Source organism: Xiphophorus hellerii, chromosome 8, assembly GCF_003331165.1.
Source record: "Xiphophorus hellerii strain 12219 chromosome 8, Xiphophorus_hellerii-4.1, whole genome shotgun sequence".
In the NCBI taxonomy this organism is placed as follows: Eukaryota; Metazoa; Chordata; class Actinopteri; order Cyprinodontiformes; family Poeciliidae; genus Xiphophorus; species Xiphophorus hellerii.
In genome coordinates, this window is record NC_045679.1 from 13,416,261 (window position 1) to 13,430,524 (window position 14,264).

Here is a 14,264-nt window from a genome sequence, read left to right on the forward strand (position 1 = left end):
TGCATAGTTCAAGTACAAAAAAAAAGCTAAAGTTTGGCATCTTTATATTTGTCCAAAAAGAAAATCTGAGAATGCTATTTTAAGCATCGGGGTCTTTTTTGCAGACTCAAAAACAACAAAATCCTCTCAAGTTGAATAATGTTGTGGTTGGGATAGTGTTCTATAACAAAGGGCCAAATGCTTCAGGCATTCTGCTGAGAACTCATGATTGCAAGTGCAACATCATGTGGTAATGATATGCTCAAACAATAAGGAATTATAAGCATTCACTGTGAATGCAATATAGTTCAAAAGATGAGCTCATAATGTTACACTAATAATAATAGCCCTTAGAACACAAAGTTGTTTGCCATAAAAATTTAAAAAACAACAAAATGGTGCACAGTCACATAAAGAGAACTATAAAAACAACGTAATCTGTAGCAAGACTGAAGCCACTAAAGCGACTCATAGAAACAGTGATATTTTCGTGGATTTACAGAAGCAAATAAGAAATTCTATTAGCTTCATCATTCCAGAGTCCAGTAATTCTATAATTTTGCTTTAATCTGAAACCAACAAGGTCACATTTTAAAACATGGAGCACAAAAAAAACACAAAAATAGTGGAAGTAAAACAGAAAGATGTATCGACCAGCTTTTTCTGGTCAATAATAATTTACTTTTTTCTTTGAGGTTGGACCTACTAACCTCTGACTTTAACCGATGGTATTTTTTTTCCCTTCAGAGAAATATGTGATACAGCTTGTTTACTGAACAACAACTTGGACAAAAGATTCAAGTATTTAAGAAATTATTCTCATTTATGTGTCAGACCATATTTGTCTAACCCTAGTTTGTTTTATTAAGATATATTTTAAAGTGTATTCAGTTTTAACATATTTAAGAGACTTTTTTTCTTTTTGTATTAACCAACCAAATAACAATCAGACATGACCCAGGTAAAATCAGCCTGTTCCAATCTGTGACAAATTGATCTGTACATGTGCTCAGGAAAATGGTATCTAGAGAAAAAGTAAGATCAAGGTAGGCAAGCTTTTAAAATTACTGTAATGTATCAATTTGTCTCTGATTTTATGGAAGATCCTGCTCCTGTCAAAAATAAACCCCACCAACAGAGAATAATCTAATTATTTCCTCCCGCCTTTCTCAACACTGTCAACAGCAGGTTTTTTTAATCACATGGGCAAATCTGCAGCTTTGCCTAGAGTCTAATGAACATTTGTGAGCATAATTGCTCACACTATTCTAGCTCACATGATGGGCAGATTACACTGAATTACTCAAAATCCAAAATTAGCTAATTCAGCGGGTAGTAATTACCGTCAGATTTAGCATAGCACTTTTGTGTCCCATCCTCGATGACTTTCTGAAGACTGCAGAATTTGCCTCGTGCAAGGAAATTTCGGGCAGCGTGATGGAGACTCAGACACACCCCCACAGTCTTGAACACACACATGCACACCCCCACAACTGCACCTTTCTCCCCAACAATCCAGACACTCTCCCCCTGCTTTCACGCACCTCCTCAGTGCACTACACGAGGAGCTAAAAATAGATGACAGTAGGACTAAAGGGCTGGAAAAAGGGAAGGAATGGGGGGAGATGAGTATGAGAGTCAAAACAAGCAGCCTATCAAAGAGGAGGACTTGCAGAAGTTTGGGACAAAAATAACAGTGATAAGCAAAGAGTCGTGAAGCAGAGGGGAGAAGTAAATATGATGACGTGTCCCTTTGTCACCGAGTCAAGTATAAGTCGGCCCTGGTAACTGTGTGAACTACGCTATCTTATGTAACATGTCCAGGAGCTGACACAGGTGGAAGACACACAGTTACTTTAACCAACCGTGCAGCACAACCGCTGTAAAGAACAAATCCAATTTACGCATAAATAAGCACAAATAATCAGTAATCTGATTACACACAGTGAGTGGCTTTTCATTACTGCTAAAGTTAGGGTTAATGAGCAAAACACTGTTGTCCAGGTAAACTGCTCACTATTAAGCAAATAAGGCAGCTGTAACTCATGCAGCCAAGATTTAACCACCAAACAACTGTGCAATTAATTATTGCACACACCTAATGTGCATTAATAAAAGATGTAGCATGTAGTCATACATGGAGATGAATTAAAATGTCAACATAGGACCCTGCACAAATTAAGCTGAGAAACTGTGTGGCTTAACTCTCTTCATTCCAAACTAGCTTTGCTTTATTTCATGTTGGAAACCTTTTTTTTCTAAAAAAAACCTGAATTTATTTAATTTGATCAGTCTGTGTGCACAGTGCAGACGATTTCTGTATTATACGTAGCATAAGATTGCTGGTATTTGGCTGAATACGAAAGTTAGATAAAACATAATAAACAAACAATAACAGTGCAATATAACATCATGCTGAACTAGTGATACATAAAGTAAAAATCCAAATTATACTTTAATTTGAACCAACAGAAAAATTCTACTGTTTCTACTCAACAACTATATAGCTATATTCGACATAAAATTAGTTAAGCACCATTTTATTCCCAGCTACTTTCTCATAATCTCCACCAGAACTCTTAAAAAGATTTTACTTTAATTCTTTAATATGCTAGCTTTGTTAACTTAATACCTGAAATAAATAAGCTTTGTCAATGATTTTACATTTTTATGTTTTTTAAATGCATCTGCGATAGTTATGGCCCATTACAAAACGAGACACACTGTAGCACAGACTGCTGCAGGATATCCTTTCTACCCTCAGCCCTCATCACCAATAATTCCTTGAATGGTTACATTTAATTTCCTTTTTCTTTTGGAATAAATAAAGTACTTCTAAACTGAATCAAAACTTGCAGATTTTTAAAGCAAACCTGACTAACTGCATCATGTTGAAAGCTGAAATTAGAAATACCTTCTGAAAAGTAAGCAGAGCAAAAATGAGGACCAACAATAAAAGCAGTTGTTAGAAATTGGTAAAACGCTGCCTTTGTGTACAGAACTCGGAAAAAATGCTTTATTTATTCAGTGCTGATAGCAACAACAACATTATACAGGTTAACTTTTCAGCACACTTTTAACCATATATGTTACTTTCCACTTTAGTTTATTCTTAATACAGTAAATGAACAAAAGCTGACCAGATCACATAATCACTGCTGCACTCTGTACCAAAGTGCTCGAATCAGTTCCAGAATGAACTGCGGGAGTTTGGGAAAGTAGAACATGAGGCGCACAAAAGAAAAGCAGCTGCTTGGACATTTTCTAAACCTTTCTGTTATCTTCTTTCAAAGCAGGAAACACAAATCCTAGTGAATGTGTCTCCTGGCTGATGTAAGTATCTTGAATGCTTAAGAGCTTCTGTAATGAATTCCTGTCCAGCCTTCTGTCCAATGGATATTTACTGTTATTGATGTCAAAATTAAAGTCGAGATTCTATCCGTACCATTCATGCCAAGGGGATAATTACATTATTTCTGTACTTTTAGCTGAATAAAACTCTAATACAATTGACTTTCCCTACTGATTCATATTCATCTAAAAATTAACAGATATCAAGAACATGAGAACACAAGGCTTCATATATAGACGGTGATGAGAAAAGATCTTTAGACCAATTGAGGTAAAGGAAATGAAAAAGCAGAAAGGCCAACATGTTACCTCCTGGGAGCCAGTTTGCTGCTAGGGAGGTTGCTTTTACATAAGAACAATAACCACAAAACAATGATTTTAACCAAGGAGGTAATGATCTAAGATCAGATCACATCCAAACCAATTACAGAGTAGCACAAGCTGAAATGCCAGTTTTCTATCAGACTGGAATTTAAACACTAAATGCCATTACATTGCAGATACACATACATATCTGTACCATAATACTAAAATATTTCAAACAAAATATTAGTCAAACTGTATTCAAGTGTTTCAATTTTAAGGTTTTAACCTTATTCTTGACACTTGCCGGAAAAACACATAATTTATCTCTTAATGTGCTTCCTTGATTTAATAGAAAGGGGGGAAAAAATGAGACTCAAGATTCAACAACAACAAAAAAAAAACATTCAAATTGATAAACATATCTACCATCATCTAAAAGTAAAGTTAAATAAAATTTAATAGACAACTGTAACAGTGTCTCTATGGCTGTGAATGATATTGTGCAGAGGTCAACTGTGGGTTTACCAATGCCATGACAATTTTGTCATGGAGTGTGAGAGAGGCAGCAGTGTAGCTTCAACAATTTTTCAGATTTATGTTCATTAATGTACTTAATACAAAAAAGAATTATCACTCTTATTACTGAGTTTGAGTTTATTACTCAAACTCTTACCTAAACACTGGTTTAGGTCAGAATCTATTTTCCTGGCTTATGAAAATCAACACACATCTCCTTGAATAGCATATTGTTTGTCTTTCCCATAATTTAATTTCCAAACCACAAAAAAAAACCCAACTAATTTACCCATTATCTATACCATGCATCCACACACTCATACCTAAAGTAAATTTAGGTGTTTAGTTAACCTGTTATGTTTTTGACTGTGGGAAGCCACACTACCTGCAGAGAACCCATGCAACCAAGGGGAAAAACTTGAAAAAACAAACTTAAAGAAAGGCTTCTTTTAAAGTTACATTATAGGACATGTTTAAATTGCTAGTTAATGTGCCACATTTTTTTCTTCATAATAAATAAGTGTAGTTTTTGTTCTATTTAAAGTACAAAAAAGTATCATTTGAATTTTCACTGAACAATAAAAAAGCCATTTTCTATTTAGGAACAAAGGCATAAGGCTTGAATAACACCGTTATCTGATAGCCTTATCTAGAGAGAACCGGCTGTGACCATCACAAGTTTAAAAGCACATGTGAGACAAAAATCTTATGAAACATGGCCACTGGTGATCCTCCAAGGTGCGCTCCTAAAGAAGTACAAATAAATTTGGACGGTTGCTACAGAGAACCACAGTAACAATGTTCTAAAGGAGAAACACAGCAAAAAAATAAACCTGCCTTAGTTAAACAAAAAATGTGCTGGAAGTCAAAGGACAAACCTCTGACTCATGTGGCTCCAACTTGGCTATCAGGTGTTTTAAAAGCAAACTAGTTCTTTTTCAGAACCAGTTAAGAACCACCATTAGGGTCAACCCTGGTGGAAAAACCGTAAAATATTCTTTCTGCTCTATTTAGTCAACTGTATATATTTCAACATGTACTTCATGTCATTTCAATCCTCAATAGATTTTATATGTATAGAGAAATGTCTTAACACAAAACCGTAGAAAAATGTAGCTTTCCAGAATGTAATCACAATCACAAGTTTGAACTGATACTAAGGGGAACATACAGTATGTATGCGTTTTACAATGGTTTCTACACAAAAAGGCACCACAAATATAGATGTGTCCCAATCATTAGAAATTCTTCTGTATGGTCTTACCTTTGTGATGAGAGTTCGGTATTCCTCTACCAGGTGGTCGTTGTTGTGGCAGCCTGCCAGAAGCTGCCACACCTCCCCACGGAGTGCCTCAGGGATGCCGCTCCGCACCAAAGCTGGCAGCTGCCTTGGACGCACAGATAGGTTCATGTGCCTGGATGAGTTAGAGGCAAACAGAAGCATAATTTAACGTTTAATCACCACACCCTATGCGTTTCCTATTTTACCCGTGTTGTCATTTTAGTACAGTTTGGCAAAAAACTATAAAAATTGCTGCTGTTGGTGTTTTCCATAGTCATCAAGAGTTGAGTTGTATGAGACCAAGATTAGAGAATGAGGGCTCCTTATTTAACCTAAGACGAATAAAAAAATGATTTACATGCTGAAGCTCCCACATTCCACAAGAGAAAGAAATCAATCCTAGATAAAAAACTGTATTATTATACAATAAAAATACAATTAATCTAGTTTTAGTTTAACTTATATCTGTAATTTATCTACCCTGTCAGGATAACCGTACTGCATTTCACCACAGACAGTTTTTGGCAACAGCAGTAAAATAGAGTAAAAAGCAAAAAGTCATGAAATACAAAATTTAATGTTATGTTTTTTTTAAAAACACATTTAAGCTTTCTATACACTTAGAAGCCACTTTTTTAAGTCTAACCTGTCAGAATAAACGGCTGATATATATGGTCAGAGAAATAGTGCTGTGACAAAAGCATTAATTCACCTCACCTATTTCTGGGTTTTTTGCCACACTTACATGTTTAAGATGAAAAACATTTCTGACTATTAAGGGAAAATATCTGTCAAACAAGCCTAGTCTACTAAAAAAGTAACTTCTCGTTATTCTGTACTGTTATTCTGTTACCACCAATAGCGGCACAAGAAGTTATTTGGTTTAAGGGGTAAACACTTGTTTACATAGAGCCAGGTTGATCTGGATAGTTTATTTACACCTCAATAGATGAAATCGCCATTTAAAAAGTCATTTTACATGTTTTCAGCTTATGCTTATAGGTTTTTTTGATGATCTAAAACAATTAAGTGTGGCAAACAAAGCAAAAACAGAAATTAGTAAAGAAGCAAATGCTCACTCTCTAATAATGTTCTTACTTTTACCCATCTTTTATAATTTATTTAAATGTATTTACAGTTTTTATGTGCTTATTTGTTCCAAGGGTCATGTTGCATAACTCCATGGTATTTTCTGCAGACACAGCGAAGGTGATTTTTATTTGAGCGTGCCCATGCATGTGATGCAATCACTGCCAGGTTTGGTCCTCAGGGAACAACAACTTTAAAGGTCTTTTTGTGATTTGCTGGAGTGCTTTGACCTCACATTGCATGAACAGTCTCTTTATTTATTTACACAAAAAAGCGTGACCAAAAGGGTTAGCGCGATATCTTATGATTCTTTTCCTTGTATTTGAGAAGAAACAAAAAACCAAAAACCTACAGAGTATCATGTTTTCTTTTGCTGCCCTTAAAAGATATACATAGGCCTGTCACGATAGCAAATTTTGCTGAGCGATTAATTGTCTCAAAAATTATTGCGACAAACGATAATATTGTTTGAAGACCTTTTTACACTGATTTAATGGAAATGACATAATAATCCATGCGATTTCTTGCCAAAGATAGATATACTTTATTTTCAAAAGAACACTAAACACTGGAACTGATAAACAAAATAAACAAAACAACCAAAAACGAAAATAAAATGGTCTCCATTAACAAAAAACGCACTTGAAAAAAAAAAACTAAACAACATAAAGTAAAAGTGGAAATAAATACTGCATTCAACCTAAAGACTGCAGATTATGAAGTCTGTATATTATGTTGCCCTTCAGTAATAATTAGATTTAAATAGAGAAGATGGGCACATCGACTACCTGATGCAATAGTTCACACTACATGATTTTTTGCTCCTATTTTTCCCTTTACAACAATCTTAGGACGTTGGTCTTTGTAAGATTGTGTGGTGTGTTACGGTAGATCGTCGTTGCCGCTCCGATCTAAATCAGGGGTTTTCCCCGACTGGGCGCTTTAACGCAGCCTGTTGAATGTGACAGGTAGCCAATCAGAAAGCGCAGATTCTCCTCTGCACTTTCTGAGGGGAAATTACGTAGGGGAATCCCAAACAGCTGACACGGCGCAACCCGAAGTCCAGCGGACATTGGAGATGATATGTGGAAACAACATTAATGTTTATTCAACATGCAAAGAATATAGAAATGACAAGAGGAGGAGTTGGAGCGAAATTGCTACCGCAGTTGATAAACCCGGTAACTTTTCATCTGTTCTTCGTTAACGTGACGTAAATAGGTTCTAATGATTTTCATTCAGTCAGGACTTTACGCTGACATTAGCCACATGCATTGCAGGTAGATTGTAGTAAAGCATTGATTAATGCCTGGTTTTAAAATTAGTTAACTGAACTTGTAGCCATTATTTTGTGCCCATTGTTGGACACCACACGGTAGGATCGAACCCGATCGAACCGTTATACCTAGGATTTCTGTCGGCTAATGTGTGGTCTGTTAGGTTTTGAAAATGGGCCGACAATCGGCCGACAGCTCTAAGATCGTGTAGTGTGCGCTGGGCTTTACACTAAGGAAATGAGGAAGGGAGGAGTCAGTGGAGAGAACCGGAGTTAAGTCTTTTTTTCATTCAGTGTCATTAACAGAAAGAGAAAAAGGCCGGAAGAGACGATAATGCCGATAATTAAAATGACGTCGATAGTTTTAATTTATCGCACGATTAATCGATTTATCGTTTATCGCGAGAGGCCTAGATATACATCTACATTCATAATAAATAAGAAATATAACTTACTTTTTCTTCAAAACGAGAACTGTCAGTATGAAATTAAATGCTTTTATTGAGTTACATCTAGTTAAACCGCTGTTTTTTACAGAGTTGATCACAAGTTTCTTGTTAAAATTATGGTAAGTGGTGAGGGAAACCATCCTAATAAGCTGTAATAAGCAAGTGATGACCTTTAGAATAGATGCAACCCAATCTGGATGTATTCAATGCACCAACATCCAGAGTCAAAGAACAAAATTAGTAGGGGAACAAATCCGCACCATTTGGACAACAAGTCTCCCCAGGTTTCAAGGATCTTCTCTGCACACTCCTTTGAAACGTCACCAGACCCACTGAGTAATGGCTCGTCGTTATCTGGACACAAAGCAAGGCAAACAGGAAGCAAAATCTTTGGTTAGCCATTCAGCACACTCTTGCTTTACTAGTGCATGTCAAATGAGAAGAACATAAACAAGATGGTGAGATAATTAGCCCGAAAAAGGTGTTTTATTTTTACCAAATAAACAGAATCTACAATAAAAAGAATCTGATGTAATGACAGAATTTTCCCCATGAGGATCAATAAAGCAACATTGTGAATAGTATTATTATTTTTATGGCTACAGTTTATGTAAAAAGCAAGTGATGGAAAAGAGAAAAAAAAACCACCATAAAGTCACAGCTGTGCCAACAGGTAAAAAATTAACCCATCTACAACAAATTATGTAATTTTGCAACCTTTGTCAACTCTTACAGTCAATCAAAAATCCCTGACTAAAACATGTCTGCTGGTTATGTACCCAGGATGAAACAGAACAAACAGTTCTGTAAGAAAAAGTGCACAATTTCAGCTCCACTAGACTACAGGGCTAAATTTGGTGCTTCCCCACAGGAACAGATTTTCATTCTTATGTGAAGTTCTGCATAAATCAGATAACAAATGCTTAAATAACCCATTTAAATTGTGTGATGTAAGTTTTATTAATTTCAAGAGGCTCCACAGCACCACTATTTATTATTTCTGGGGTCTGGACAGTCTCCAGTGTTCATGTGTAAACTAATTTATAGCTCCCTCTTGTTTTGAGTTGGCTGTAGCAGAAAGATGGTTGATCACCTTCCTCTTCATCATCCTCCGGCGGCGAAGGAGCCATGGTCCCGGGCCCAGATGGGAGGATGCTTGGACTAGCTGTGGTTTTCCTCTTCTCTCTCTCCGTTTCACTTTCCAAACTCACCACCTCATAAAGTGTGTCAGAGGAAGGACTCTTTCGTTCTTTTCGCTCCATCTGAAAAGAGAAGACGTCTGATAAACTAAGGGAAAGCATAATGAGTTACAGTAAGGGGGCTTGTTTCTGTTTTACAACTTTGTAACGTGTCTCGGGGAGTACTGAGTCAGTGAAGTATGTTGTTCACTAATGTTCTCTAGCAAATCTCCTAACCCTTCATACAACAGCTGGACTTGCATTGATATTAAATTATACAAAAAATGTTAACACTCTAATTGTCTGACAAGATAACTTGTGCTCAACACAACTTTTCCAGAAGCTCATATTTAAAACCAATGCATCAGAATTATTGAAGTGCGTTTCTGGCAACAGCAGTTGTTATCTTATCCGCAGTACACTACTTACATGGTCTTTATTTGCCATGAATAACAATAAATTAGTTCTGGGGTCTGTAGCTAACGGCTAGTCACAAAGGAACCAAAGAGGACTTCCATCTTCTCAATTTGTGCAAACTCTATTTTGTGAGCCTGTGTGTTTAATTATTTACACAACAAATGGAGGTAAAAAGTGGCGCACCACTATTGATCTTCCTGTCAGAAATATGCTGAAAATTAAGAGTATTGATTCTAAAAATGTAGAGAAATTAATGGAATGGAAAAAAAAAGATTTTAAGCTGTACTTTTTTGTTTTCTTTCTTTAAATTCACTGGTCTTGCTTCCTCTCTAATCAGCCATACTGTAATCAAGTAATCAGTATTTCTATCAACTGAAGCTATATGAAGCTTACTTATCATCATTTGAAAAATGAAAAACTACCCTATTAGAAATGGCTGCATAAAGGCCATCCTGGTAACTTGCTTATGACTGTGACAATTAAAATACTATATGGTTTAAGCCACAAAAAAATATATTTTTTCCTTTGTTTTTCAGTTTTAAATAACATCAAATTCTTCATGCAATAGATTGTAGTTAATAATCATTTCAGGGGATTTTTACTAAAATAAATCAGTTAAGTCAGCTTAGCTCAGTTTGGTCAGAACAACTTTAATAAAAAGTAACATACATACACTAATGTTCATAAAAAATTATCTGTACGAAAATTTTTAAAAAGTCAAAAAATAGAGGTGTCAAAGTGACCATTTGAAGCCCACTTTACAAGAACAATGTTGTCAGAGCCGATGTCTGGTTATAGAGACAAACCTGTCGTAGTTTAAGGTAGAAGGTCTCAGTGTAGCTACGCTTGCTAAAGGGCCAGAACAGCCTGTCGTTTGGGGAACACACTCGCACCCTCGTCTCCAGCAAAAAACGGACCGGTTCCTCCACCTCTGTAATCACCAGATCTACTGCAGTCGTCATGTACATAAATTTATCTGAAAAAATTTTAAAAAGATGAAATATCACACACTCCAACCGGCGAGAAGTTGTCTATTCACATATTTCACAAACTGGAATAGAAATATAACTGAATTATCAACTGAGTACACAACAAATATAAACCTTGTTATAAGTTTGAGAACAATTAAGTCTTATCTAAACCTTGAGAGTGCATTTTTGGCTCTTACCTTTGGGCGTTTCCTCATTCACAGCCTGAAACTGAGGCGTGTTGGGGTTCCAGCTTCCTGTGATGATGTAAGACTTCCCATCTGAGCTCTTTCCCATTGACTCCTGTTGGGCACACAAGTTGGAGCACGTTGGCAAATACACACAGAAACACAACACACACAATACACAAGCAAACAATAAATAAATAAATAAAAATAGTCACCCACCAAGTCCAGCAGGTGCATGTCGCTGTTCTTCACATTTCTCCCCGGGCTGAGCAGGAGTCCAAAACACCTGGACAATAACAAACACGCATGTGCGGATGGGAGATAGAGAAGGGTGATATGATTAGGATTACATAAGGAAAAAAATTAGAAAAAAAGAAACAAGGCAGAGGGGAAACCAGGCGTAAAATAATAACTCTTTCTATATAGAGTGAAACTTTTGATACATTACATAAATGAGGAGAAATATTTTCCTGAACGGATGGTCTAACACAGTCCAGACCATGTTGAAGACTAAACACATTCTTTCAGTCCTCACTTTCTCTGACATTATGAAACAATAACAACTCAAGTAGAAAATGGAAATCTGCTGGGAATGCTGAAATTTAACAGATTTATTAAAGCTTGAAAAATGAGAGGCTGTGAGTAAGAGTGGGCTAAACCACAGCTGCCCTGGGCTTCTTAAACCACAACGCAGAGACATGAAGATGTTCTGAATTAATCAACTACAACTTAGAGATTGCTTTCTTATTAACATCTGGTTCAGGATCAAGCAGGAGTCGGACCAAAAAGAGGAACATCCTCTTTTTTGGCAAACTATTCCTTTTGACTTCACTACACTTTTGCAGAACTTCCTTAATTTGGACACTCCTATGACCTGGCTTAAAAGATTTACCTGAATCTTGCTGATATGGTAACATTTATAAAAACGGAAATGATAACAATCAGTTTAACATTTAGTCGATCATGAGATTAAATTTTTATGTAACTCTCCCAGGGGTGTTGTGCAGCTCAATACTCCTTATTTTTGCTCACTCCGAACAAAGAGAGCATAGCAGCTGCAGTTAAGGAACTATTTGAAAACAATAGCTGTCCCCACTGAGTCACAGGGCTCCAGAGAGTCTCTGTAATACTGCCATTCCTTATTTACTTTTCTCAGTCAAACATTATGGGAAAATGTGAGGGCCTCAAACGAGAAAGGAAGAGTAAAGGGAATTGTAATGTTTCATGTTACATTACAATGATTCCTATACATATACAACACCTTCCAACATTTTTTCACATTTTGTTAGTTATAAACATATATGTCAGTGTATTTTGTTGGGATTTTATGTGATAAACAGAAATTTGCCACTATGTGGCAGAAAAATAATGAGCACGACCCTGAAGACAGTGAAACATGGTGGTGGCAGCATCATGCTAATTAAAATGAAATATTTTGAAAGCCATACATTATTTTTTCTTTACTTGATAATTCTGCACAAATTATGCAAAAAAATGTAGATACATTCCATAAACACCAAACAATGTGAAAAAAGGCTTATGATCACTCTAGCAAGACACTGCATATAGCTACTACATGTGCATCTAACTGTGGATGTTTGGTGAAGTGTTTTACCTCTCAATTGCTAGTTCCTTGTTGGAGGTCTGCTGAATGTAAATTACAATCTTCTTGTCCAGTCCAGCACGAAGCTTGAAGCTCTGTTTGTCCTTGTCTTTTGCAACAGCACTGAAAATGGATAAAAAAGAAAATTCATGCTTATAAAAGTATGACATATATTTAATTTTCTTAAATATTATGTTTAAAGAAACAAGTCGGATGTTAAACGTGAAACTGAAAAACTGGACAGGTTGACGGAACTTACACGTTTATAAAAAGGGGTCAAGTTTAGAATAGAGACATTAAATCAAAATCAAATTACACCATAAGCCACATTCGAACAGCCTCTGCTCATTGTCCTGCACAGTTTGTGGATCTGGATCAGCACCAGGTTTTTTGACAGAAACAGTAATCAACATTCTCCAAGCCCCACTGACATAAATTTCTGCGGAAATACCAAGGAAAATCTAAAGTTGAGTCAGCCAAGTTGAAACAATATCAATCACTTTGAAATATATGACAAGTATTTCAATAATGTTGTGAATTCCAGGATGTAGTCCGATAACCAAAGCATGCCTCCTTTTGAATAACGCCTCATAGAAATCTATTGACCAGAAGTTTTCAAACTGAGTCCCAATTTAACTTTATAAGAAAATCTCTACCTCTTTAAGACTGAAAAGCCTGTTAGCAACACTATGCTGCAGAGAAGTTTTGCAGTTTCCACACAGCATTGTATATCACATTAAATAATTTACACAAGGAAAAAACTCATAATACAGAAAAATTACCCTACATTCAAACGTCCTGTTTGAAGGACATTAATAATAATGAACTCAAAGCTAATGAGGAGGAAATGTGGAGCCTAAAAATAATTCTGTATTTTTTTTTGTTTTGTTTTTTTTGTGTGATTCAATCATGTAGAGCAAGCTTTCTCGCAAACACACGGACGTGACTCAGTATTACAGAAAAACAAAACTTAAATTAAAAATAGGTCAAAGATGTGATGAATGTAGATGTAGCAAAGGCAGGAACTTTCTGTTTTCCTTTCTTATCTGCATCACTAGGAAGAGCCTGTGTGTATGTTTCTCGTTTCTCTCAACAACTATTCTTCTATTCATTTTGAATCCAACACAATGTGAAGGAATTACAAGATTTTTCCCATTTATACATCAAAGCATGTGTCTCTAATTTTTATCTAGTTTCTAAAAAGTAAATCAGTGTACATGTTGTCCGTTGACACCTTCAAGGCCTGAACATGCTGGAATTGCTTTTTTTAAACAGATTTAGAAGGTAGAAATTTTATTATTTTTTTTTTCCCCATTATTTGAGCAGTCGATCAAGAGAATAAAAAAAAAAAATATGATTATGAGCTTCACCCAATTAACCGGTACATCTCTAAATTACATTCTGTGCAAGTACAAATGAAGAATATTGAATGTGAATTTACCTGAAAGTACCCTTGCCATCATCTTCCCTGATTTCCAGACTAACTGTGAAGGTGAACAAGTCGCTGTCAGGGGTGAGTGGGGCATTCTGCTGAGATGACAGTAGTGCCTTCTTAGCTGACCTCCGGAAGGCTGTGGCAAAGCTGTACAGTATCCGGCTCACCTGGAAGCAGAGGCGAACAACATGCAATCAGCCACTAACAAAATAAATACTTGAGGGAAA

The 14,264-nt window shown here is 36.1% G+C and overlaps 1 protein-coding gene across 2 annotated transcripts in view; it reads right to left on the reverse strand.

The window, feature by feature from the left end:
- rabgap1 (RAB GTPase activating protein 1) overlaps positions 1-14,264 on the reverse strand; it is a 73,882-nt gene that overhangs the window by 39,555 nt on the left and 20,063 nt on the right. For both annotated transcript variants that reach the window (XM_032569976.1, XM_032569975.1), the window contains 8 exons: positions 14,044-14,204; positions 12,615-12,725; positions 11,219-11,285; positions 11,012-11,114; positions 10,650-10,819; positions 9,342-9,510; positions 8,509-8,602; positions 5,417-5,567 (listed from right to left, as the gene is read on the reverse strand). In XM_032569976.1, coding sequence (XP_032425867.1) covers positions 5,417-5,567; positions 8,509-8,602; positions 9,342-9,510; positions 10,650-10,819; positions 11,012-11,114; positions 11,219-11,285; positions 12,615-12,725; positions 14,044-14,204 — 1,026 coding nt within the window. The remainder of the gene's footprint in view (positions 1-5,416; positions 5,568-8,508; positions 8,603-9,341; positions 9,511-10,649; positions 10,820-11,011; positions 11,115-11,218; positions 11,286-12,614; positions 12,726-14,043; positions 14,205-14,264) is intronic.